Below are 26,417 nucleotides of genomic sequence, written 5' to 3'. Positions count from 1 at the left end.
GACGACTATCCTTCTCAAAACCCTAGTGAGGTACTTACACCATTCAAGTAATTTCACTGGAAAGAAGTATCTCTTCAAGAAGAAACAAGTTTTGTGATTGATTCAAAATCCAAGTAAATCAAACACAAATTTGTTCTATTTGCAAAAAAAATGAAGAGACTTCGAAAAATGACAGGTACATTTGTAAGATGTGTGACAGCATCAAGAGATGAAGCAGTTGAAATAAAAATTAACACAAATTTCTGACAGCATCTTCTTCCCTGTAACTCTCATCTCATCCCTGAATACCGAGTACTCCTCAGTTCAACCAGAAATATTACACTTTTGGCTTTTTCCTAACTTCTTGTTTGAACTTCTGTCTCATTCTGGAGACAGATGGTCAATACCCCTCCTAGAGAAGCATTCTGCCAAGTTTTAACAGATACGTTGACCAGCCAAGGAAACAGCTTAATACTGAACATACGTGTACCAGAGCTTGGGGTGGCGGTTCATGGAATGATTCTTCCCGTTTGCTGGAGAGTCTTTTGTTGCCGATTTACTCAACAGGAACTCTTGAAGTTTCTGCTTCACTTCTGTACTGGCCACTGCCCCTGAGACACACAGAATTCAACATATATTTCCATTAAAAAAAAATATTTTAAAACAAAAGCCAAAACACAAAGAAGAGCTCATGTCTTTCTGCTGGGAATGTCATAAACTATAAAAAGTATTGGTGGAAATCAGTCAAAATGGGTTAACATTCAGATTAAATATTTGTCTGTAAAAGACTGAAGTTGGCCATAACCCACAAATCCAGTGAAGTCATAAGGAATTTTTCAACAGTAGATGAGGCCATTCATCCAGGGCCAGATGTATCTAAAGAATTTAAATTATTTCCTAGTAATTCCCAAATACAAAACCAAGGACAGAACTAAAAAGGACAGTGAGAAAAGGTCACCCTGAGTTTGTGGTAAAGAATGTTTTTTTCTTTTAGCAAAGCAATAGCAATAGCACAGCAAAAGTGGTCTCTGAATACTGTTTTGCTAATGAGCAGAACACTGCAGAAAGAGCCAGAAGTGAGACTTTCTATTCAAGCCACTTAAGAGCCTGTACCTGTGATGTTTGGAAGACCATGGTCTGAAGCATGAGTCTTAGTTGGTAACTCTACTCTTAGGACCCAAAAGCAACAGAAAGACCAGAACAGCAAGAAGACGAAGTGCATTTTGACCCCTCTGGTGGCAGGCTCAACGCTGGACGAGAAGCAGGGCGTGTCAATGTCAGGTTAAGCTGCCAATTCCTAGCTGTAGCACAGGACATGCTTCTGTACACACAGACATAATAAGCTTCACAAAAGAAGCATGAAAAAGAAAATTCTTCTTCCAGTTTTCCATAAATGGTGACCAAAAAAAAATGTGAAGAAAAAGCATTTCTTTGAAAGTAGCAGCAATAAGGCATACTGATACTCTGTTTGGTTACCCAACCCTGACACCACACAGCTAAGCGGTGAGCATGTCCCCCTGTGACCCAGTTGCCATAAAATACCTCCACTATGCCTCAGCTTCAGATTTAACTCCCCTCCCTGAACCTTCCTTCCCTCCTCTACTCATATAGATCAGCAGCAGCAAACGCTGGGGCTGGGAGGTCACAAGTGCTGCTTGGCTGGCTGCTACATGCTGAACCACCACCTCGCAAGCCAAACTGAGAAGGGAACAACTGAGTTCGCCTCACTGCTCCTTTTTGGGTAAGAACGCTAAAAAAGCCCAACTGTTTAAATGGAGGCTGATTTTTCTTAAGACTTGCAGGAAACTTTTGTTCCTGCAGTTCCCGCCATCCTCCCACTGCTGGTGATCCCTTTATGGAGTCATCGTTCACCAAAGTACTTGAAGTACCATGACTACTTTAATTTCTAAAGCCCACAATATGACCCATCTACAACTGTTGAACTGATACATTTTTCCACCCAAGAAGCAAAGGCAGGAGCATAGTGTACAGTTGTCTTCTGCTTCAGTCTTAATCTGTTGTGGTTCAGTCTTGTGGTTATTTAGCAGACAAACAGCAGAATCAGCTCGTGGTAGCTGCATTTTTAACACCTTCACCACGTATTTCAACCTGATTTTTAAATGGACCTCACTAAGGAGAATTATTTGTATCTGTCTCCCTCTAGTGAGCACCAAATTCCAACAGTATCCTTTATACCTGTCCTTTCCCTTTGAGCTATATATGAGCTAGAAATAACTCTTGGTTGGGCCTCATGAAATGGCATCAAGAACAAGCACAAGGCAGTTTGGAAAAGTACTGGCAAAAGTATCCAGAAGTCTCAACCAAAACTATTCTTCAATATTTTGTTACATTTTCAATCTTGAAACAACGCTAAAATTAGTGCATTAGCAAGTGATTTTATTTTTTTTGCTGTTTTGTAGTGCTTTCTGCATTGGGAAATAAGCTTTTCAGAAAGAAGATCTCAAATGAAACTTTAGGCTTTCAAATTCCCTTTTTTCTTATAAAAAAAAAGGGCTGGATTCTTGAGAGACATATGCACAGGTCTGTCACAATGTTCTTTCCTGCAGTCCTCCAAGTCTGTGCACAAACCAGTCACGCATTTCTGTGGGTGCAACAGGTGGCCCTGCCTTTCTGCAAGCACGGGCTCCACTTCTCTAGTTGAGTATTTCACACAGTGATAGGCTTGTGTCGGATTCCTGTTCATTTGGCTGGGAGAAGGCAAAGGGAAATCAATTAATTTCTTATTAGGGTTCACGGTACATTGGCTCTTACTTTCTCGGCCTCTTTCTTTGCCTCGGAGGGGAGGAAGCTGTTGTTCCCTGCGATGCCTCTCCAGTTCCTGCTCTTGTCTCTGCTGCTCCAGTTTCTGCTCTTTTTCAAGGAGTTCTTGCTGTTGTTTAATGGCTAGGAGTTCCTGTTGTAACTTGCACAGAACAAAAAGACATGAGAAAGTGCAGTTTGCACTGTTTCCTAGGTCAGTCCTGGCTAAAACAACTCCCTAAAATAACTGAGCACCAGGGCTTGCTTTCGCGCTTACACACTTCTCATCTCTTAGCTGACTTTTCCCAGTCTTTTAAGCAGGATAGTGCGTTACTGGCTGTCACTAGAATGAACTCCAATGTCAGGTAGCAGCCTGCTGCTCTGGTTTCACTTTCTGTTTTGGCAAAAATGCCTGGAAACTGCACAGGGTTCCTTGCCAGCGCATCGCCCCACTCCGGCTGCTGTGCTCGGCTGCACTTGTCAGCTCCATCGAGCGGAAGCTTAGCACAGTAGCATAACGGCAAGTAGATCAGAAGGAAAAAATGAGAAGAAAGGCAAAATCATAAATTGTCGGTCAAAATCCATTACAGCAATCCTACCGTAGCGCATGTAATCTCATAAATAATTTTCTTTCTGCATTATACGAAAGCAGTTCAGAGAAGAGTGAAAGCACAACACTTTCAGGGCCTGCCTCTATTTTACAAATGCAAATATTATGCACTTGCCTATCAATTTGATTTGTGGGAACAAACTCAAAGAGCAGCCCCAAAAAAATAGTCTTTCAATGTACTCAAAACCGCACATAAAGAGAAGATAGTCATATTGAAGTCTGGCTGAAAATTCACCTCTGTGAAACAGGTACTTTTGATTTTCTATGGATGTGGTGGCTTCACGAGCTTGATGATTCTCATAGTACCGCTGTGAGCAACCTATAGATGCTGACAGTCTTGCCTGAAAACACTTTTATTACCCAAATACAGGGAAAGATGCCCTCAAACACCGCCTGTCAGTCACAGCTAACCTTTCAGGCACGTTTCGTGTCTGCCTAAGCATATTCAGTTGGCAGATCAAGTGAGGAACAAATGAAAACTGTTGCTACCTTTATGTGCTCCTGCAGCTGGGCCTGATGCTGGCGGGTCAGGTTTTCATGCTGCTTCTGAAATTCTGCAATCAGCAGTTGTTTCTGAATTTGCTGCTGCTGCTGGATCAGAAGTAGTTCCTGCTGTAGCTGCTTTTCACGCATAATCGGGTCCACCATGGGAACCATCATCCTGAGATCAGTTCGCAAGTCTAACGGCGAGATAGGCTCCAATCCCACGGGAACCTCCGACTTCACATCCACTGTGGGAAGAAAACGACATAACGTACATATATAAAATATAACTGGAGAAGGAGAACAGAGATCACTCCTGCTGTGGAAAAGGCCAATTTCAAAGGTTGCTCCAACATACAGCCCTAACAAAATCTAATGCAACCCACACAAACGTCACACATTCCTACTAGCTATCGGGGATTTTACAAATTATCGCTTACTTTCCATCCTCTGCAAAAATACTCTCAGATTAATATTCTGCTAAACAGACTGAAAAGCAACCCATGTCACAGCCTGATGGAGCAATATTTAGCGAGAATCTCCTAGGCACGACTCATGTTTCACAATAAACACTTCTTCAGAAGATGGAGCCTTCCTGTTCTCACCGCATTGCAAGTGATTTTCCAAAGCTAGTGTGCGGATTTTCCTTAGGACGATGTTAGACATGAACAGCTACCCAATGCCACATAGCTACTGCATGTAAATATACCTGGTAAACACAAGGGAATAACATATAAAGTCATAGGGAAATAATTTAACACGCAAGCCAAAAATTTTTACACAGCTTTTTGAAAAGGGATGACCAGTAGATTAGACATAATGCACTATATATGGCTTGTAGTAAAATAAAAACATCTTGGATTATTCCAATCTGTTGCAGCAGCAGTATATACTGTTAATATGGCATTAAAGTACTTAGTGAAGAATCCTGTATTTTTCTATCTCCTTCTTTAAATCAAAGGGACTAAAAAGCAGCAGAAGAGAGAGATTTGATGATTTTCACCACAGCACTTGTAAAGCTCAGGTTTCTACATTAGGTGAAGAGACAGTGTAACTTTATCTGTTTCAAAAGACTAAAAAACTAGCAAGTAACACTGCTACAAAAGGAAAATAAATAGCAGCTGAGGGTCTCTGCTAGAGCTCAGCAATTCTGATTCCATCCACGAGAGGACAGTGGAACACAAACACATTTGTTCCTGCTCCTACGGCTCTATCTTCGCTGGAAAATAAGATTACCGACTGCAAACAAACATGCTGTCAGAAATTACTAGGGAACAAGACTTTAGGCACATTTTCTCATTTTGCTCTGCTACAGCTTTATTTGTTTTTAGGGAGAAAACCAAAATGAAACAAATCTTCTAGCAAGCAAGAGCAGTAAAACTAAAGGAGCGAAAGTTGAAACTGCAGCAAATGGAGAGAACTGAATTCTAACTGTACGAATAAATCTATTAGTAAAAAGTTTTATAAAGAAGAGATAAGGTACCAAATCTCTTCTACTAATCATGCTCTTCTCAAAATTCTGGAAAATAAATTTTCTGGGCTTTAAAAAAAAATAAAAATAAAGCCTAGTAACTATGTCTGTAAACCTCAGAACACAATTTGCCTCCTTAACTCGCTATCCCAACAGAATGATTGCGTCTAAGTGTTTACTTTTGTTCTGGAACTAACCACTAAATTATAAAAAATCACCTTTAACTTACAAAACCCAGTCCTGATTATAAATAATTGCCAGGGACCAAGAGAAACGGACAGGCAACACCATCCACCTCACCCCCGCCCCGCCTTTCATCCCATTTATTCAGCAGCAATCCACATTCCATTTGTCTAGACTAAATATAGCCGCGTTTATACAAGAAATCAATAGTGCCTGCAGAGAGCACAGCAAAGACATGAATATTTCATCAAACTCGGAGAGAAATCGCAATCAGCACGCTGACAGCAAGCCGTGTCGGCTGACTGGCCCTCCAGATAAGTCTCCTGTACTTGGACAATGGCTCATTGCCTGCAAGTTACAATCTTATCATCAGCCCTCTTCTATTTTTAACATTAATTGCATTGTAGGTGACAAAGGCTTATCACGTTTAAAGGGGAAAGATGGATTTTCTTACATTTTCCGTGACAGGATAATAAGCCTTACGAGGAGCAATAATAGTAACCGGAGCTCGGCAAAGCCTGCAGGGTCTGGTTTGCAATAGCGTTTGCAAACTGAACCCTGCGGGGTTTGGTTCACAATAGTGTTTGCAAACTGAACCCTGCAGTTTAAAGATATTGGCTACAAATCAACCCCTACAGGTCCGCACGGCGGTCCAGGCTGAGTAGACCTCCTATCTCCGACAAGCATCCCATTTCTTCATTTTTCAGAGCGCATCTATCTCGTGAGGGGAGCCCTCCAGCTTTTTCTGACGATGGAAATTTCCACCGTCACTTTCAGTAAAATGAACAACTGAAATCAGGCTCAGTTTGCTAAGATGCGCATCTTCAAGAATTTTCACCCGCTCAAAGAATAAATCTAGTGCTGGAAAATCTACTTCACCAAGTTCAACTTTACCTCCTTCCATAAATGAAACAGAAATCCGTAGAAATCAATGCGTAATCTGTCACATCGTTTAAATGCCAATGTTTACTGACAAATACACACAAGCATTAATTTCCTGGTATTAATATTGCTGACAGTAGGGTTATCGCCAATACTACTACTAACGGCTGATATAGCGAATACTAATTTTGGGGGGTAACTACCGTCTTAAAACTGTAATAACTAAAAGTTAGCTGGATAACAGTCAACCTCACCAATAAAATTATTCTAAAGGAGAAGCTATAAAACCCACCCAACTTAAAGGATTGCTACTGTCTGTTTGGCAGCACTAACGCCACCGGCCATTTACATTCTCCTCACTTGTTACCAGCTGACAAGAAAGAGGCAAAGCAGTCCCACGGAGCTACATCAGTGTGAAAAATGTGTAATGGAGCAGAGAATCAGAATCAGCGTCTTTAAAAGCTTTGACTTTTAGGTGAAGCACCTTGCCCCCCAAGCCCTCAGTGCAATTTTAAGTCTTAAAAGAGCAAAGGTGATGTAGGATGTTCATTCTCATTGGGGCTTTTTACGTTCTTTTTTTTTTCACCCCCTCTCCACAAGGATATATGTGTATTTTTCAAGTGGAAAAGGAACGTCCTAATCAGTGTCCTCCATTCCCAAACATCACACGAGGCAGTGGGATGCAAGCCTTCGAAGGACAGGATTCATCAAGATATTAGCCAACGAAGGAAAAGGATGGATAACGAAAGAAGACATTAATCATAAAGGCTAACTTCACTTTAAGGAGTCTTGTTTTGTGGGATTTCCAGTATCACCAGTGGAGCAATGTTATAGCTGGCACAATTCAGAGAGGGACCCTGCCTGCACTCTCTCCACTGGGGTCTGGAGCAGATCCTTCCTAACATCTCTGGCGACTACAGAGCAAGCTTGGGATTCCTCTCTAAGGTTAAACAAAGACAAACTCTCTAAGCTCATGTCAGCTGCAGCGAATAGAACAGTAGGCTGCAGAATATTAACTAAAAACGTTACTGAAAGCTTGGTGATTCCAGGAAATATGCCAAGCCTGGAGTAGAAAAATATTTAATTTTCAGCTACAACACACTGCAAGAGGCATATGTATTTATTTTTCCTATACATACTCGAGTGCCTTTATCTGGAAACATAACAACAAAAATAGTCTCAGAAGAGTTAAGAGCGTCCACATCAATTATATTTCATAGATGGCCCTTCCCACAGCGCTTTTTCATTCTGCGGAAAGAAAATCAGATACTTGCTCGTTGAGTGTTGTATGTATGGCTGGTACATAAAAAGAGGTAAAAGAGCTTGTTTTAACCCTGAGGCTTTTCCTTAAAATGAGAATCACTGAAAAACTTCAAGTCTTTCACTAAGAGATGCCATTTCAAGCTTCGTTTCTCTTGACTAGTTTCAATTTCTTGTGTATTAGAATTCAATTTCTTGTGTATTAGAATCTTCCGAATCACAAGTGCCGAAGGAAAAACACCAGAAGATAAAACAGCCCATTTTCTTACTATCACCTCCCAAGAGGGGCAATATTAATTTGTTGTTCTTGTTGTTGGCAGTTACCTTTCTTGGTACACATTTATGCCATCTTTTAAAATAAAAATCTAAAGAAGGTAGGCTGCCATCAGCTGAACAGCATTCTTTATTTGAGATGAACCGAAGAATTCTAGTACATTTATGATTTTTACATTACAGCAACTGTGTGAATGTTGGGACTGCAGGAATTCAGGTTAACCCTTTTCTAAAGGAATTTCCTGGTCATGCTGTTGGACTGGGACAGTAAGGAAGGCTGGAGAGAGGAACAGGGCATGAAGCTGGTGAGGCTCTTTCTCCTGCCTTGGACACCCAAGGCAGCCTTTTACTGGAGAAGCAGTTAACGTTTATGGAGTGAGCAAGGAGAACTATAAAAGCTGGAATGCTAAATTAAAATTACATGCGATGAGCCAGATGACAAGCTCCTCCAACTAGCAATTTCAGTATTAGGCAATACAAGCATATTCCTGAAACCACACTAAACCAAGTAAAATCGAGAAGAATCATTCTGCCAAGTAATGGCCACAGACATAACTAAGAAAAGGGAGAATGGGATGGCCGTTTATACCACTGGCACTCTTTTGAACTCTACTCTACAAAACAGAGCCCATCAAAAGTTATTACTAACTTGTAAAGTGTAACTTGTAAAGAACTTTTCATGGTTTTCATATGCTTTTCATAAAACTAAACCAGACCAGAAAAACTTTGCATATTTTAGTGTGAAAGAAACTGCCTCCATTCGGCCTCTTCATTCAAAGAAAGTGAAAAATTTTCCTTTTTGCAGGATTAGCCATCAGTCAATCATAATGTAATCAGAGCAATATGGAATTTACAGAAAAGAGCTCTGAATAGTGGAAGGAGAGTTCTCTTCCACTCCAATAAAGATAATACCTTAAATTTACTCTCCAGATTAAACCTAGATTTAGGTGCCACCTCATTCAGGAATTTAAAAGCACCAGTATCACTGACTGTTAGGGATTGGAAGGGACCTCAAAAGATCATCCAGTCCAACCCCCTGACAGAGCAGGATCACCCAGAGCGGGTCACACAGGAACATGTCCAGGTGGGTTTGAAAGCCTCCAGAGCAGGAGACTCCACAACTTCTCTGGGCAGCCTGGGCCAGGGCTCTGTCACCCTCACAGGGAAAAAGCTTTTCCTAATGTTTTTGTGGAACTTCCTATGCTCCAGCTTGTACCCACTGCCCCTTGTCCTGTCATTGGACATCACTGAGAAGATCCTGGCTCTGTCCTCCTGACACTCCCCCTTGACATATTTATAAACATGAATGAGGTCACCCCTCAGCCTCCTCTTCTCCAAGCTAAAGAGCCCCAGCTCCTTCAGCCTTCCCTCAGAAGGGAGATGTTCCATCCCTCCATCATCCCTGTGGCTGCGCTGGACTCTCTCCAGCAGTTCCCTGTCTCTCTTGAGCTGAGGGGCCCAGAACTGGACACAAGGTTCCAGATGTGGCCTCACCAAGGCAGAGCAGAGGGGCATGAGAACTCTCTCGATCTACTAGCCATAGGAGTGTCCCTGAATACAGATTGAAAAAAAAGATCTTTGAAAAGACTGAAAAAATGAAATACCATAGGAGGCTGAAAAATGCAGGAATAAGGAACAGAGGGTAGGACGGAAACTTGGCAGGCAGGTGAGACGAAGTAACTGGCAGGAGATGAGCAGAAAAGGATTGGCCAGGAAGGAAGACACGAGCAGCCGACCAGAGACAGAACACAGGAAAAGGAGCTAAAATTTCTGAGCTTTCTGTGCTGGGAGGCAGCACTGCTCACTCTGTAATCTAAGAGGAGCCCTGGCACACTGATAAGGTGGCAGTGAGTCCACAGTGTAAATAAAGAGCTAATAGAAGAGCAATGTGTCCGTTGTGAGGATGCTGGGAAATTAAGCAAACGATGCGGTTTTGAATAGCTGTGACTAAAGAGGATGGAGTCTGGCATGAAAACTATCACAGCGATTGTTAGCTGTTCAAACCTGCAGAAAAATGTCCTAATCTGGAGCCCGCTCCCCAGCAGAGAGGCAGCTGGCAGCTTTATGGGGAAAGCTGTGCCAGGGCAAGACCTGCGCAGCAGACTGCAGGAGGGAGAAAATGAAATTATAACTAGTGCCATCAGAAATGCAAGTCAGATGATCAATAAACTGTGAAAGGTTAGGTTACCTCCCACGGGATGCTTTCATCTTCCCAGATCTTGTGGCTAAAATCTTGTCCCTCAGTTCTCAGATGGCAGTTCTTGTACCTCAGTTCTCAGTCTGTCATTCCTCTGTTAACTTCAAAATAGGCAAAGCCTCTTTATGCCACCTAAGAAGCTGGAGGCAGAATCTCTCCCATGAGTACAGAGGTGAAAGAAGACAGCCTTGAGAGCATCTCTTTTTAATATGGGGATCCAGATTTAGGATCACACTTACAAAGCTTTTTTCCGGTATTTATCATCAGCAGATTTTTTTTCTCCGCTCTCACAATTACGCTAAAGGATGCATCCAAGCTGAAAAAGGTGTCACTTAAATGTCACTGAGTGTTATTAAATATTTTTCATTATGTATCCTCAATCATAGTCTGGATTTTGGCTGTCAGAGGCAAAGAAAGCAAAAAGCAGACAGCAAATGCAAACCGAAGATCTTTTTTCAAAGGCAGCATGATGAATTTTTACTGCAGCTAAGTACTCAACTGCAATTTGTACTTTTAAAACTTCCTCGCCTGGAAATGAAAAGCACAAGAAATTAAGACACATTTCAGATCAGAAAAAATACTTTCCAGCTATTTTCCTGGACTATCCTTCAAGAGTCAGTAATTATTTTAAACAGTACTATCACTGAATGAGAGGTATAAGTGAACTGTCAAACCTGATGAGGCACTTAATTGAGTTTATAGTATAAAGGAGAAGTGTAATAAATTAGGCTAGAAATGTATTCCCCTTTGTTCTATAAAAAGGATCTTATCGTGATTATACTTCTTCCCTATTTCTTTTAAGTGTTTGCATACATGTCATAATGAGAAGTAAAATAAATGCAAACAGCGATCTGGGCTTTGATTTACCATTCTCTTATTTCCCCAGGGCCTGGAAAGGAAGCTCAAACAACCACAAACTTCTAAAATATCAGTGAGAGGCCTTGAAATACCAACACTGAAGTTACAGCTAGCTGGCTTTTGTAAAAAAAAAATAAAAAAAATCAAAGGCTTTACTATATTGATTTACTAAAATCAGATTCCCTCTCTGCCAACAGGCTTTTGAGTCAAATAGTCACAACAAACACAAACATAAATGCCATCTAATTTGTTATAGACAAGAAGTTTTAAAATGTTATAGTGTTCACTGTTGTGTTTTTTTCTATGCAACAAACGAGCAAAAAGTTCCACTTATGAGCCTGCCAGAGTTCATGCAAATATCAGGCCAACCACTTCTATTGCTGGAATAAAGGCAAATGCACACAGTAAATCACATCAGAATGCGAAACGTTTTTAAACTCAAAACCTGGGATGATGATCTGTTTTCAAGAAATCTAAGCTGAGCTATATTTGGGTTTCTGAGTTACTTTATTTATATTTCAGCCAGGAGAACTCTTACATACACATTCTCTACGTCCATCAGCACCCAGGCATATTTTCACTTCCACAAATAAGGACAAATAAGGTTTGATTTGGTGGCAGCACCAGTTAGCATTTGCAGAACTGAGTAAGCACAATGTCCCCAAACCAGTAGGTGCCAGCTTGTCACTAACTGCTGGTCACTTCATCAAAGCCTTAAAACTGACCAATGAAAATGAAAACATGTGTGATATAAATCTGTGTGCGTGCACTGAATGCATGCATAATTCTTGCATCGTATCCCCAAAATGCTTAGAAAAAGCAAAGAGCAGACACGATACAACGGGTTCCTCTCATCTCCCTTTTAAAAATGGGTCTAATGATAGATGCTAGATACACAGGAAAAAGGCTATATGTTTTTAACTGTGTCAGTATTATCATTATATTAGAAGACAGTGCAAACAAGTCCCCCAGGTTGCTAAGGATGAGTGGAAGGGTCGCTGCTACAGCCTGCCTCATCCAGCATCCAGAGACACTCTGAGGCTGCTATAAGTGGTACCAAATTCACCCAGAACTTAAGATTTTCGTTTACTTTTCTGTCATCTCTTCTCCACTGGTGAATGCAGCAGGCACCTGCTGAAGAGTTCCCAAGAGTGGGAATACTACTGTTCCAATCCTAGAGAAATGGGAGAGGGGAGAAAGCCCTTCCTTGAGGCAAGGACTTCCAAGGCAAACAGCTGTCCTTCAGCCATGCCTGCAGGTATCTCCCGAAGCATCCCAGGGCAGCACGCTCCAGGCAAATGACACAGGGGGCGGAGGTTTGCGGAACAAGTATCCCCAAATGGCTTTGCTGTCTCGGGGGTGTGATAGCTACAAACGAAACCCTTGGCAGGCAAGATATAGTGAAAATCTTTCAAGGAACTGTTGGCAACTTTGTGTTTTAAGGCAAAAGATGACTGACCGCAAAGATGCATTGAAAAGAATATTTTCCAGTTCTTAGGCTTTTTTTTTTGGTAGCTGTATGTGCTCCCCGAGATGCTACAATATTTAGGGTTTTCTTTCTTACTGCATAGCAAAAACTATCACACTGAACTCAGAACCTCCCTATTGTAAGCAGGAAATAGAGAAAGACCTTCTATTATTGCAATGTTTTTAATAAATATTTATGGAACGTCCGGATCTTTGACAAGTGTGGGGCTAAAATGGGTTTGATCCCAAGCACAGGGAAAAAAAGGCAGACCAAACTGAAATCTCCCACAGAAGAGGGGAGAAATCCAATAGAAGGATAATAATTCCTTTTGAAGAATCTTTCTAATGAGATGCCAGTCAGACAATTCCAGTATAGAACTACTTCCTATGTCAGCTCAGAAATAAAACTCTTATGTATCCTATGCAAAAGCAGTAATTGCAGATGTTTGTTAGCAAAGATGTATTTATTTGTATTATGTGTTTTTCCATTCCATTCCCGTTGTATCAGGTTGCCTTGGACTGCAGCATACTCAAGGGAGCCTGTCATTCTCTGTTCACATAAAACACCTAGCATATTTGCATAGTGACTGAACTAAAATGAATAAATAATACTACATCACTGGCTTGCCATTTTCAGAAGTCCACCTGTTAAACTACTGCTACCTAGCCACAGAAGAAATTGCAGCTTGCATAAACACTATGGGTAAGGTAGGGAAAATGAAAAGGAAAGACACAGTCCCAATGATGATGGAAAGCAAAGGAAAGAAGGAAGAGTTTGTTGGACTGCAGAACTGAATTAAGAGTGGCAAAATATGAAAAGGGGCAAACAATGGTGATACAGCTGATGGGAATATTAGGCAGAAGTCAAACCCCAAAGCTGGATGGCTAACCACAGCGATAGGCAAAGAAGATGGGATGCTCTAACGAAAGTAAGGCAGAGTTTCTGAGGAAGATCCCTCTCAGCTCGAAGATTTTAGAGTTCTGGATTTAATCTATTTTCCGCTGCAGACAGAGTATGTCTTTCAGGGAACAACCTTGACTACCACGCAGATGGCCTCATTTCCATTACTAAGACATTACGTAAGGCAGGCACTCCAGCAAAAGAGATTACATAAATTATACAAAAAGCATTATGAACTCACAAGCAAGGAAATGCCAATCTTCCAGGAGGCTTTCTTGTAATTTTGTGTCGTTAATGAGAAGACAGTTGTGGTTTTACAGTGTATAGTTCCAAACCAAAATCATTTGCAGGAAGTGATCAGAAAAAAATCTCTCTCATATTCTGCCATTTGGGATTTGGGGGAACACTTGAAAAAGGGAGACAGACATATCAGGATCACAGCTGTAAACTAAATATTGCATAACTCTTCCATTTTATAACAAAATGGTGTCTTGGCAATGGCAAACTTTTAGATGCTTACTTCTAAAAATCAAATACGTTCTTGAGCTGAAAATAAACCCAAGCTAGATATATATATAGACTCACGCAACTGTAACATACTTAGCACCATCACTACTACGCTACTTATCTAAAATCCTCCTTTCCTATTTTCTCCTCTTTTCATCAGAGTAAATTATTTCAATCCTACTGTGTCCATATCTGACTTGACTTTATTTTGACTATCTACTTCAATTCCCTGAAAACATGTGCTGCAAATATCTGCTCTAAACTCAAAATATTTCAGATAGCAAAAGCAGCTTGCCACTATCAACACACTCTGCCTGACAGAAAGGAAAGCTGTTGCTATTCTTTATAATGATGTACAACTAAACTTAGAAAAAAATATTCATGATTTGTGCTCTCCAGACTAAAGGGATCTCTGAAAGGCTCCTTCCGGAATGCAGAGAAAAGATTTCAGCCACCAGAGGGAGTCAACCTGGTTTTTCAGGTTAACTAAAAAATTAGAATGAACCAAAAAAGCATTTAGTAGGAAAGAAATCTCTAAGAAATAATGTAATTTATAACCAGATATCTGTGGATAGCAAATATAACGAAAATAAAGCTTAACTGGGAATCTGTTCATTCAGATAGGAAAATCACCTTTTTAAGTGTTCATTAACAAAGTTCCTATTAGTACAATTTTCCTGTATCACATTCTTTTAATAAAGTTTTACGGAATCAAAAAATAATAACTGGCATAAACAGAATGATATTTGTATTTCTATCCAACTCACCACTCCTTCTTTATTTGTATTCAAGTCACTACCATACTCTTAAGTCTGTTTCAGATACTGTAAATACAGCAGGTTTTGCTCAGTTTATTTATGGTTTAGTCACTTTAATCAGCAAATAGACTTACGGACTTACAATGGCGAGTACAGGAAAGGAACCAACACTTCTAGTCACTCTGATGAACATTTATCTTTGTAATTTTTCAGCATTGGAAAAGCAAACTACAGGAATTATTAAGATGATGGCAACTCTCTCAGTGTACTATCAGTATACCCTCAGTATACTATCTGGAGTTATTTTCCATCATTATTATTCTAAATAAATACTGAAAAATGGTTCTGTGTTCTGTAATATTCCAGAAACTAATTAAGTGAAACACTCAAAAGAAATTAATCTGTTATGTCAAAAAAAACAACAGCCATCGAAAAAATCTACACAATTCTGATGCCACTTATTAGGAAGCACAGTTCAGAAAACTGAAAATCCAAAAGTCATTACCCTTTTTCGGTTTTCTGCACTTCAGTAGGTCCATTTCTTACTAGTGGGTTGGTTGTTTCTCTCTTCATTCCAACTCATCTGACATGCAGAAAGTCAGTCAAGCCAGTGGGCATTTCTTCAGTCTCAAATGAAAGATTCTTCCTCAAGCAAGCTTTTCTAGAAATTGAATTTTCTATTAAGAAGTCTACAAAACCCTTAAACTTCAATCTCAAGTTCTAGAAATCTGCAGATCAGGTCTGGAAGATGCAGACTAGACTGCCTGAATGGAGTCAAGCACTCAAAATTACTCTTCGAGAAACTCTCTGGGTCCTTTGAGAATCTCAGTTGAATCATTTAAATAAACCCCACTCATACTGAAACCCCCACCCCCTGCTCAACACATCAAGCATTCAGAGTAGAAGTTCCCTCTCATCAGACCAGGGTGAACCCTTCCCAGTACACTGCAGTAAGCAGCACCTGCAGTCCTGCTGCCTGAGCTTCTGAACCTGGCTGGAAATGTTACAGACTAATATAATACTCTGCTATACAAAAGGCAACATGAAAGTAAATTCTCAGTTTCTGCACTTTAAGCAGAGCTTTCTGTGATCAGTAAGATAACATTAACAATACGTTATGGAGTTACTGCATGGGGCACTGCATATTAAGAATCGGGCCATTAAGGCAGTGCAACTAATTGAAGGATTGCCATGGAAAAGCTGTAATGCTGATTTTAAGGTAAAGCACCGCGAGAGCTTGGTACCATACAGAAGTCATTACCATCTTCACTTTTACAAGACACAAACTGGAATCTAGCCTGAAATCTCCTCATCCGTGCACTGCCAAAGGCTGGCTCCCGAGATTTTCACTGGAGCATCTTGGCTGCAGCAGCAGCAGCAGCCCTTACCACGTACTTCTGCTCAGCAGAATGTTTTCTTTCTCAGAAATTTAAAAATTCTTCCTGACAGCAGTCATCTGACTAATTTCGAGTTTTCTTCTTTCTTACTCAAAGCGTTTCAAAAAGCTACCAGGAAGTGATTTTCAATAATTTTGGTTTACTGAAAATATTATAATGAAGCATATTAAAAGAACTGAGAACAAAACGCAGGTAATTTCTGAAGCATTCAGAAAGAACAGCTTCACCTTCGATGGCTTTTTCTGTTTATGCTATACACATTTATATCTCTTAGAGCTATGTTGCTAAGAAAAAGGAATATATTTTGGCTAAGTTTTAGATACTCTTGTGTTTGGTTTTGGGCCCTTAATTAGGATCTGACAGTGAACTGAAATTTCTACACTGTTGTGGATTTCCCATTAACAACCTTGGCCCAGCACTCTCTCTGCTGACTGTAAGGTTTAATTAATTAAACGAATGCTGAGACCGTGGCAGTACATCCATAAAGCATATTTCATTCAATGTCTTGTAAACTGAAGGTGATGAATATACCCTATGAAACATCCTCCTTCCCCCTTCTTACCAACATAAAACACCACAAAATCTACACAACCACGAGCTCCTCATCGTCGTGTTCAGAAGCACTCTGCAGAAAGCACAAGAATAACAGGGTCTTACCTAAAGGAAAGGTCTGGAAATACATACGGTGGAGATGTCATTGATTTCACTCATTCCAAGCGTGTGAAAGCTACGCACCTGATGAAACACCACAAAGCAAAGCCGATACCCAGTACTATTACCTTTCACTTTCTTCAAAGTGAAAGGTTAAGTCCCAAAGTGACAAACTGGCTCTTGGTTCAGCAAGAGCTTGAGAATGCACCCATAAAATGACACTTAATTTCCAATCACACCTACAGGTCAAAAGGAAATGGACAGTACAGCACCCATGCAAAAATTCTTACCAAGGATTTACCTTAAATGCCTTTTGAAAACAGTTAAAATGAATGGCCAAACTTCCACGGTACTGATGAAAATAAGCTAGCATATGATCTTTCTCAAAAAATGGGAAATGACTAAATGTCACTCCCCACTATCCTCTTCATTCATTCATTTCCAGAATTGCATCTCCATCTCTTACAGAGCTCGCTTCACCTCATCTTAGAGGACATTCTGATAAAGAGGAGACTAGTTGTAGACTGGGATGGAGTTGCTGAACGTGACCACTAATTACAAGGACTTCAGGCAGTGCCACGCTGTATTTATGATCCACCTCTTAAAAGGTGTGGAAATCAAACACCATAAAGCTGCAGGGCTTAGGGTCACAAGGCTGAACAACTGTAGATCCCGCACTCCTTGGAAACTAGGAAACCAAGGCTTCTTTTTTAGTCAACGATGACATACACACGGCTGCACACCTTACATGATACCATTCTGTGCACCTTACATGATGCCATTTTGTGCAAATACATTCATACTGACAGCACGTTGTTGTGGCACAAGGTGAAGAACTCACCAACACTACTGGATGGGATCATCCTTTCTGTTGACAAGGACAAACTCATACACCAAACAGTTAACAAGAAAAATGTTAGGGGTCATGTGAAATCCCTTTTTTGAACCACCTGACATAATTTTTTGCTGCCACCCACTTGAAACTTAGTATATTGAAATGAGTAATTTTTGACTGGAAATGTTGTCTGGCAACAGGATATTCAGCTTTTGACTCCTGTATGCCAGCCAAAGGGCACAACACAGTTTACAGCCACAATAAAAAAAAAGAAGAAGTAAAAAAGGAATAAAATTTGTCCCTTCTGCCATTCAAAACCTCAGTAAAGCCTATTGAAACACTCAGTGGAAAAGCCATCTGAAGACACACAAAATCTTACCAATCACTCAGAAATCTGGCTAAAGACCCCAAACTCTGAGTGAATATCCTGCAGCTCCAGCAGACACACAGTGACCTGTTACTATCCAAACATCCTAAGAAAGCATCTAAGTGTGTAAACTACACAAAAGATCTGCAGAATTTACTCGGTTCTTGAAAAACGGATGCCCACATGGAACTACTCTAGAACACGGCCGGCAGAGAAACCAGCTCTCCCTTCAATCATTTCTGCGATCCTGGAGCGACATTAACCCTTAACCCTAGAGCTATCCTCTTTCCAGCGCGGACCTGCTGATCATCTGTCCCTCAAACGGAATAGAGAGAGAGACTAGATGGAAAATTACCCACTGAACTTTCCAGCCCTTTAAATAAAGCTCTCTGCTGAGACCTCACAGGGCATGTTTTCCATGTGTGCGTTCGGTTCCATGTGCTTCCAAGTCCAAAGCGCTGCTACAGCACTGAGCTTACCCCGGGAACGCCAGGCAGACTCACACGACACAAACTGCAACGCGGTGCCCACCCAGCCTCAAAACTCTGCTGGCTTTTCCAATTTTGATATCAAGCTGGTGGATACCCTCAAATAGCTACCTTCTGCACCTCCCACCTGCAGAAAGTGTCATTATAAATTTCCCCGTTACCAGTATTACAGAGAGAAAAACTAACTTACTTGTAAAGCAAAAGCCATTCTGACCTGAGAAGCCTGTGTTTTTCTGAAATAAATGCTACTTGTTTTTTTCTGAACTAAACGTTACTCGGTTCTAAGAATTTGCACAATTCACTTCCTTTGCTCTTCCTTGACAATGTCTATTTAGAAGAGATCTATTTATTCCTCAACACATTTCACAGTTCCTGTTTCTAAATGAGAATTATTTTAACAAAGGGTAGAAAGACATAAACATGTCTGAAGAAAGCAAGACTGATTTCTCTAATGTACATACAGTGTTGTTTCCAGAGGGGAAAAAAAAACCCAACAAACCTCCCAAGACAGGCATCAAATGCAGTTACCTTTTCAAGACCTACTGATCCTACCATGAGCGCAAAAGAAAAGAAGTAAAACGTGTTTAAGAGCAAATGAATACTTGGAGATAATTGTATTACACTATAAATAGTCTCCAACTTACTGTTCACAAATAAATGTCAAAACTGACCTTCTTCCAAGAAGAAGAAATGATTGTCTGTTACCTATTATTGTTACATGGGATTACAAGCACTTCTTCCTTCCTGTAATACAGTGGACTCCACGTAAAAGTGATTTCAAGATGATATATTGTATTTTCTAAAAAAAAAAAAAAAAGGCAGTGAAGGTAGTCCACTTCCCACAAATTCACCCCATGCATAGTTATTACTCATCTCATTATTTTTCTGTGCAAATTAAAATGCCCATGTCCTATTTCATACTGCAATACCTTCAGTAAAAAAAAAAGAAAAAAGTTCAAACACACATAAACCTTATGAAGGAACAGAAAACCACAGCACAAAACACACCATGTGTGTTTTGAACATAGAATTACAGAATCCTAGAATCATATCAGCCGGAAGAGACCTGGAAGATCACTGAGTCCAGCCTTTGTCCCATCCCTATCAACCCACTAAACTATGTCCCCCAATGCAACACTCACCCGTCTCTTAAACACCTCCAGGGACAGTGACTCAACCCCCTCCCTGGGCAGCCTGTTCTAATGGCTGACAACCCTTTCGGTAAAGAAATCCTTCCTAATATCCAACCTGAACCTCCCCTGGTGCAATTTAAATCCATTTCCCCTCATCCTATCACTCTCCACTAGGGAGAACAGATCAACCCTCATCTCTCTACAACCTCCCTCCCGGTAGTTGTAGAGAGCCATGAGGTCTCCCCTCAACCTCCTCTCCAGGCTAAAAGCAGGCTACTCAATATTCCCAGGCACAGTCCGAACCAGTATAAACTTCCTGCCAAATGACTGCGGTTCCAGTCCTCAGCCCGACCTCAGGCACCAGGGACTGACCACAGTCCCCTGAGCACAGAACTATCAACATGTTACTGGAGTTGCAGAGTAAAATGATTAATGCATCGACATACCTGGATTTGCCAGCACAGTATTTTCTTAACCATTTTCTTGGGCTTTTTGGAATCTGAAGCTGGTACTGCCATAAAAGAATGGAATACAAACAAAAACCCACAAAGGCTTCTTCTCAAAAGACTTTTTTGGCCCTAACATAAGCTCCACCGCATTGCTGTGTGCCACTGAAATAAGTAATCTACTTCAAAGTAAAAGTATTTGAAAAGTATCCGTAAAAGTGAAATTCTTTACATTTTTGTCACATTTATATTTATATTTTTACAAATCTACATATAATTTTGTATTTGTGTTAATTTTAATATTTTTTATTTTACTATTAAAGCACAATTTAGTTGAAAGCTCCAGAAGCATGGGGCGTTACTCTCCTAAAACATTAGAGCTACAAAGGAAGAGCAACCAAGAAAAAAGTAACATCAACCTTATTTGAAGTTTACATTTGAACTTCATATATATATGTGTGTGTGTGTGTATATATATATATATAAAAGAGAGCTGGATTAAGAAATGGATGCTGTAAGATGACTTCATGAGCTGCAAAACAAAAAAATCGTTTGATCATACTAGACTAGAGTATTTCTTCTTCCATAACGTTCCAGTTAACAGTTAGAATGGAAAGCTAGAGCAAAACAGCTCAAATGTAACCATTATTCCAAAATCTGAGAAGAGCTTAAAATGACACCTTGGGCAGCTAAGCTGCTTCACGTAGTGCATAAGCTGCACTTCTCCTCTCCCAGCAGTTCTTGCCAGCCCTCCCAGGCAGGGTGCAGACCATAACAGATCTGCTGTCATAATCCTCTCTCCAGGGAAAAGGAGGAGCTCTCTGGTCTTGTTTTACGAAAGGAGGTGAGACAGTGGCTGAAGTCACTCCGCCTATGTGTGGCGTGAGTCTTATCAGTCACAGGGGATACGCCCAGCTGTACCCCCAAGTGCCTTAATAAACCAGCAGGTGTTATCAGAGCCCGTAAGAAGCGAGTCTGAGCGCCGTGACACAAGCAGGAGCTGTGTCACCAGTGAGCGTATGGAATTATTTCTTCAGGGATGAATATGAATCCTACATCCTACACTTAGCTAGTAAAACGTAATCCTGTATTTAACACAATTAAGCCAATTAACACCGTATGAACGGTATTCTAACACTTGTCGAGTGGGGTAGCCTGGGGAACAGCCTTCACTCAGCGATGACAAAACCACTCTTACATTAAGCAGAACTCCTATAGCGCGGGAGCACCACTTGAGAACAAAAAGTAGTCCATGATAACTAATTTTGACAACTCCCAGTAGCAACCTCCCAGACGTTTCAGTGACTGCTCTTGTGGACTGTGAAAGACAGAGCCACCAACATGAAGCTAATAGTCTTCAGCTAGTTTCAATCTAAGTAAAGAAAACCATCTGGCGAGATGCTGAGGCTGGCTGCCACTGTGCTTGCATGCCAGGGGCAGTGGGGTGAGGAGGGAGGCTGATTTCCCTGTTGCAACTTCTTCTTTGCCATTCCCCGCTGGATGAGCAGGCACAGTACGGAGCAGGAACAGTCAGGTAAGGACAGAGCTGTGGAAATCATGCTCTTCGTGTTTCTAGGACTCTGGATGGGCTCTTCTCCCAGTACTTTCCTGCTTAGATGGCTTCATGGCACGAGCACACACTATAACACAGGGGAATAACGGTCCATGAAGATGATTAGAGGGCTGGAGCACCTCTGCTATGAAGAAAGGTTGAGGGAGCTGGGGCTATTCAGCTTAGAGAAGGCCCTGGGGTGACCTAATAGCAGCCTTCCATCACACGAACGGGGCTACAGGAAAGCTGGAGAAGGGCTTTTTACAAGGGTCTGTCTGTAGTGATAGAACAAGAGTAAATTGCCTGAAACTTCCAGAGGGTAGATTTAGAGTAGATACAAGGGAGAAATTCTTCACCATGAGAGTGGTGAAGCACTGGAACAGGTTTCCCAAGGAAGTGTCCAAGGCCAGGCTGGATGGGGCTTTGAGCAACCTGGTCTGGTGGGAGAGAGGTATCCCTGCCCACAGGAGGGGGGTTGGAGCTGGATGATCTTCAAGGTCCCTTCCAATCTTAAACATTCTGTGATTCTATGAAACAATTTCTTCTTCTGTGGTCCATAAGGGACATATAGCAGAAGCAGTTCCCCCAAGTGAGATGGAGAAGAAGGGAAGAGCATGAGAACTTCCCAGAATTTATTAAGACAGGGTAATGGGAAAGGACTAAACACCGCTGGTGTAAGGCTGATGGCTCTACTGAACTGCTGCACTATGGTAAACTGGACTGAAATAATCCATGTCTGCCAACTGTTTATCTATACCGATGTGCCAGTTGCCAGTGATGTGATACTTACACATCAAAAGGACGACGAGTTTAAAGTCTCTCTTTAGCCTAAAGATGTAAATAAGGACCGCAAGTACAATACCTATTGCTTTCACTCAAAATTCCAGAAGATTTTGCTCATATATTTTGGCCAACTTCAACCAGCTGTTTATCTTTACCAGAGTACTCACCAGTACGACACTTAGCCCAAAAGCCATTTCACACTGTTTTGGGGATCTACGATTCTACTTTGAGAAGCATATTTTTAATAAAGCAGATCATTTCTTCAAAGAGAAAAGCTTAAATGGGTGAAAAGGCACCGAGGGAAGTCATGCGTTTAACCCTATCTCATGTAAAAATGGGGCAGGCCTTCAGTCAAACAGATGTACGAAGGTCTGAAAGATTTTATAGTATTTACAGAGATAAAAGGCATTTGAAAGAAAATCTGTGTCCTTTGTGTTAATTCCTAACCTTTCTCCTGCCCGGTATGACTCGTGTTTGCAGCAGAGTCCTGCTTAGAGTCAGCCTGCCAATACTTTCCAGGCTATGGCAGTCCCCTAAAAAGCAATGTTACTCGGCATGTTCAGGGAAGGGTGACTGGTGTATAACACATAGCTGAGCCTGAGCCTCTCTTCTGCTCTCTCTCTCTTCCTCTCTCTCTGCAGGGACAGAGAAGAGCAATGGCAGTGACAAATCTACTGGCAGATGCCGTATTTATTCACACTGACAGTGCAGAGCCTCCCTCACATGGACATTTTGCAACCTCTCCCTCCCTAGGCGTATGTAATTGTGCATATACATACTAAAAACTGATTGATTACACTGGAAATTTCCCTACTACTACATTTTAATACGCGTGCCTGGGTTTCAAACTGCGTTTTTCTTCTACCAGTTTATTCTACTAATGTGATACCTCTGCAGTTTTTGTGACTATTGCATAATCCTTTAGTCAGAAATGCTACAATGCAGTGTTATACATATGAAAGCCTTCCCTAATGCCAGTTTCCCGTCATGATTTGCTTTTCAGATCATATTAATTAATCCCCCGCTGGATTAAACTGCCATGGTTTGTTATTTGTTATGCTGTTAGCAAACAGCTGGATCTTACTAACTTCAGCGCAGTTTGTGTGCAACTTAATACCATCTCCATTACAAAACCCTTTTAAAGCTTAAAAAACAGTCTGCAATCTGAACATCCTGTTGCGTGGCATGTTTAATTTATAAGCACTTTCATCTGCAGACAGCGTTTTCCCACCACATTTTGCAGTTTTGATGGCAAACTACAGGTAACAGGGCAGTCAGCTCTGCTGTGAAAGTAAAGCTAAGTAAAGAAAGTAAAAGACAGAAGAAGCTACGCAGAAATCAGAGCACAACAGTTCTTTGTGGATGGATGATGAAAGATACTATTTCTTCCAGTGAGCAGCAAGTATGCACAACAAATAGCTGTACTGCTGTTTATTTTAAGAATACGCCACAAAACGGGGAGAGCTACGCGGCTGTTATCTGCTCTTCTGCTACCAACCGTTTCAGCGGTGTTTCTATAAATATTGCACATAAGCAGCTATAAAGAGAAAGATTTTAAAATAGGTCATAGGCATTAGGAGCAGATTATACTGTACAGGTGGGAAACAATGATTTCTGGCACAAGTACAGATTATGCCTGTGTTCAACATGTGGGAAGTCTCCATCAGTACAAATCGGCTGCCACTAGTGCTCAATGAGCTCCTGTCATAGCAGAGCACAGCGTGAATCTCTTGCCTTCGGTAAGATATTTCTATACCTCAAGGGAGTAAAAAGTCAGAAAACAGAAACATTTTTTGTGGGGGTTGTGTGAACAGTCCTGTGATGTGTGCCTACAATAAAATAAGACTGTATATTCCTGATTGCTCCTGGTACTGGGTGAGAGACTACAGAGAATTACGCAGAAATGAGAGACCTGCCATCCCTAGAAAACAGTCACAGCTACAGCAATTCGAGTACAATGCCTCTAAGGCTAATTTTCCCAGGGAAACCTTGTTTAGAACAGCAAAGAGGACAGACTGGTTGGCTGCTCTTGAGAAACCTAGTTGCACAGCTTCTCCTCCTGTATTTGGAGTGAGACGGGCACCACACAGGTTATGACCACCACACTATCCACCAGAGAATCCTAACTGCTTTCCCAAAAGGCATAAAACAAGAACCATCCTGGCTGTCTATCTCCTCTTGAGATTCTTTTTAAAGGCCTCTCTGAGAGGCATCCCTACCCATGGCAGGGAGGTTGGATTAGATGATCTCTAAGGTCCCTTCTAACCTAGGCCATTCATGATTCTCTGAAACATTAAGAAAGGAGAGCACGGCCCCAAATCAACAAGAAGAAAGCAGCCACATACCTGACACACTTCTCACAGGTGACTTCAATAAAATCTAACTGTTCTGTAAAATTCAATATATTTATTATCATGGAAAATACGATGTATATCAAATCCTTGCTTCTCTCAGTCATATAGTTTCAAAGTAGCAGCTTTTCCTTCACAGCTAGCAACTTACTCTTCATTCCTTCTGCTTTTGCTTTCTGTCCTACCCGTAAGGCAGAAAGAAAGGGAGAAGAGTGGAAAACCTGTCCAAAGAGCACATACCACCATCGTAATATGTCCAGTGTGAGCATCCATAGACAGATTTACAGACGAGAAACTCAAGCTCAAATTAGGACTCAAAATATACCACAGCTTAATTCCCCTCTGCTTTTTGTCAGGAAGAAAATACAGAAAAAAAATAGGCAGAACATCAAAAAATCAGCTTTTTGTGGAAAATAATCTAATACAGACTTCAAATTTACAGCCCAAATTGTTAATGAACAGTTCAAATCAATCCGAGATCGACTGTCATATCTAGAGATCCATAGGCATTCACAGAAAGGTCCCCATTAGACACACTCTTTAAAAAAGACTAAAATGATTGCCTCTATTTTTCAGCCACGGGCCAGGAGTGACTGACATGGCCACAGCCACGTTCTTTGGCAGGTAATCACACAGGGGAATGCAGAAACAATAAATATTACCACAGATCAATGGCCAGTTGAAAACCGTTGCAGAGAGAAGTTATTACTTCAAAAACGTTTGCTCATTCATATGGAATCCAACTGTGCTTTAAAAGCGTCTGCCTCAACAGAATTCTTCAACATCTATAATAACTCCATTTAACGCAATATATTGGCTTTTTTTTGGTTATTGCTATTAAGTACTCAACTCTGTTAATCGTCTTAATGTTTTATTTTGTAAGACGTGAACTGGTCTACAGAATTCATGAGAAAATATTCACCAACTGCACAGACACATATTTAAATAGAATATGGTTATTAAATTAGATTTTAAATTGGCACTAACTTCAAGTGGGCACTCAAGAATAGGGAAAAGTAGTTTAATGGCTATTAGTCAACATCAAATATTGAATTAGAAACGCTTTGTTTTTTCCAAAGGGCTTTTTCCTGTCGTCTGTTCTCCAGCTCTCCACCACATTTCCTCCACTCAGCTTCTAACTTTCAGTTCCCAGCCATCAACATAAGCTCCGTGTTCCAGTTTATCCTGTCAGGTTTTTCTCCTTCCTCCCCAGGGAAAGCAGGAAGAGTAACTGAGCACAGGAATGACAGATGTCCTTTCGGTACTTGGTTCCAGGTTCAGATTGAGCCTACAGCAGCCAAGAAGTAAACCAGCTGAGCTCTGACATGGAGCACATTCACTGCAGATGAAATGTTGCGGTTATCTACCACAGTTCCACAACATTTCTCACACAAAAACCGTGGGTTTACCGAAGGCTTTATATTGGCCAGATGTTTACACAAATAAGTAAATAAACCACATTTTTTTCTAGTATGACAGTACTTTCCCCTGACACAACAAATCCCAAAACTTTCTCCTGAACATATACACACCACGTACTCTTAAAGATCAGCAGAAATCTTAACGTGAGCCACAGCAGCAAAGCAGGTGAGGTGACTTGTGAGAGGCACAGGACTTGCTGGACAGGCTGGGATGGAGGCTCAACACAGTAAAACAGTCACTCAGCCCCAGGAACCCATGAGACTGCATGCAAAACCCCACCGAGCATCAAGGACCAAGTAGGCTTGACCTTAGACCACGTGTCAGTTTTTTTGCTTTTGTTATGCATGTCTGAAATGTAACAGAAAGACGAACAAAACTCATCATCTTTGAAAAGCTACTCACC

At 41.0% G+C, this 26,417-nt stretch overlaps 1 protein-coding gene across 5 annotated transcripts in view; it reads right to left on the bottom strand.

Moving 5' to 3' along the window:
• The window catches only part of HDAC9 (histone deacetylase 9), a 95,097-nt gene that overhangs the window by 37,760 nt on the left and 30,920 nt on the right, over nucleotides 1-26,417 (bottom strand). The window contains exons 2-4 of one of the 5 annotated variants that reach the window (XM_009872503.1): nucleotides 3,839-4,080; nucleotides 2,752-2,902; nucleotides 464-590 (exon numbers count right to left, since the gene is read on the bottom strand). In XM_009872503.1, the coding sequence (XP_009870805.1) occupies nucleotides 464-590; nucleotides 2,752-2,902; nucleotides 3,839-4,080 (520 nt within the window). Of the gene's footprint in view, nucleotides 1-463; nucleotides 591-2,751; nucleotides 2,903-3,838; nucleotides 4,081-26,417 lie in introns of those variants that run through there. The other 4 variants (XM_009872507.1, XM_009872508.1, XM_009872506.1 and 1 more) reach the window with 4 other exon arrangements.

Source organism: Apaloderma vittatum, unplaced genomic scaffold, assembly GCF_000703405.1.
Source record: "Apaloderma vittatum isolate BGI_N311 unplaced genomic scaffold, ASM70340v1 scaffold5017, whole genome shotgun sequence".
Lineage (NCBI taxonomy): Eukaryota > Metazoa > Chordata > Aves > Trogoniformes > Trogonidae > Apaloderma > Apaloderma vittatum.
The sequence above is the reverse complement of the archived record's forward strand: the minus strand, read 5'-3'. Positions and strand labels throughout refer to the sequence as shown.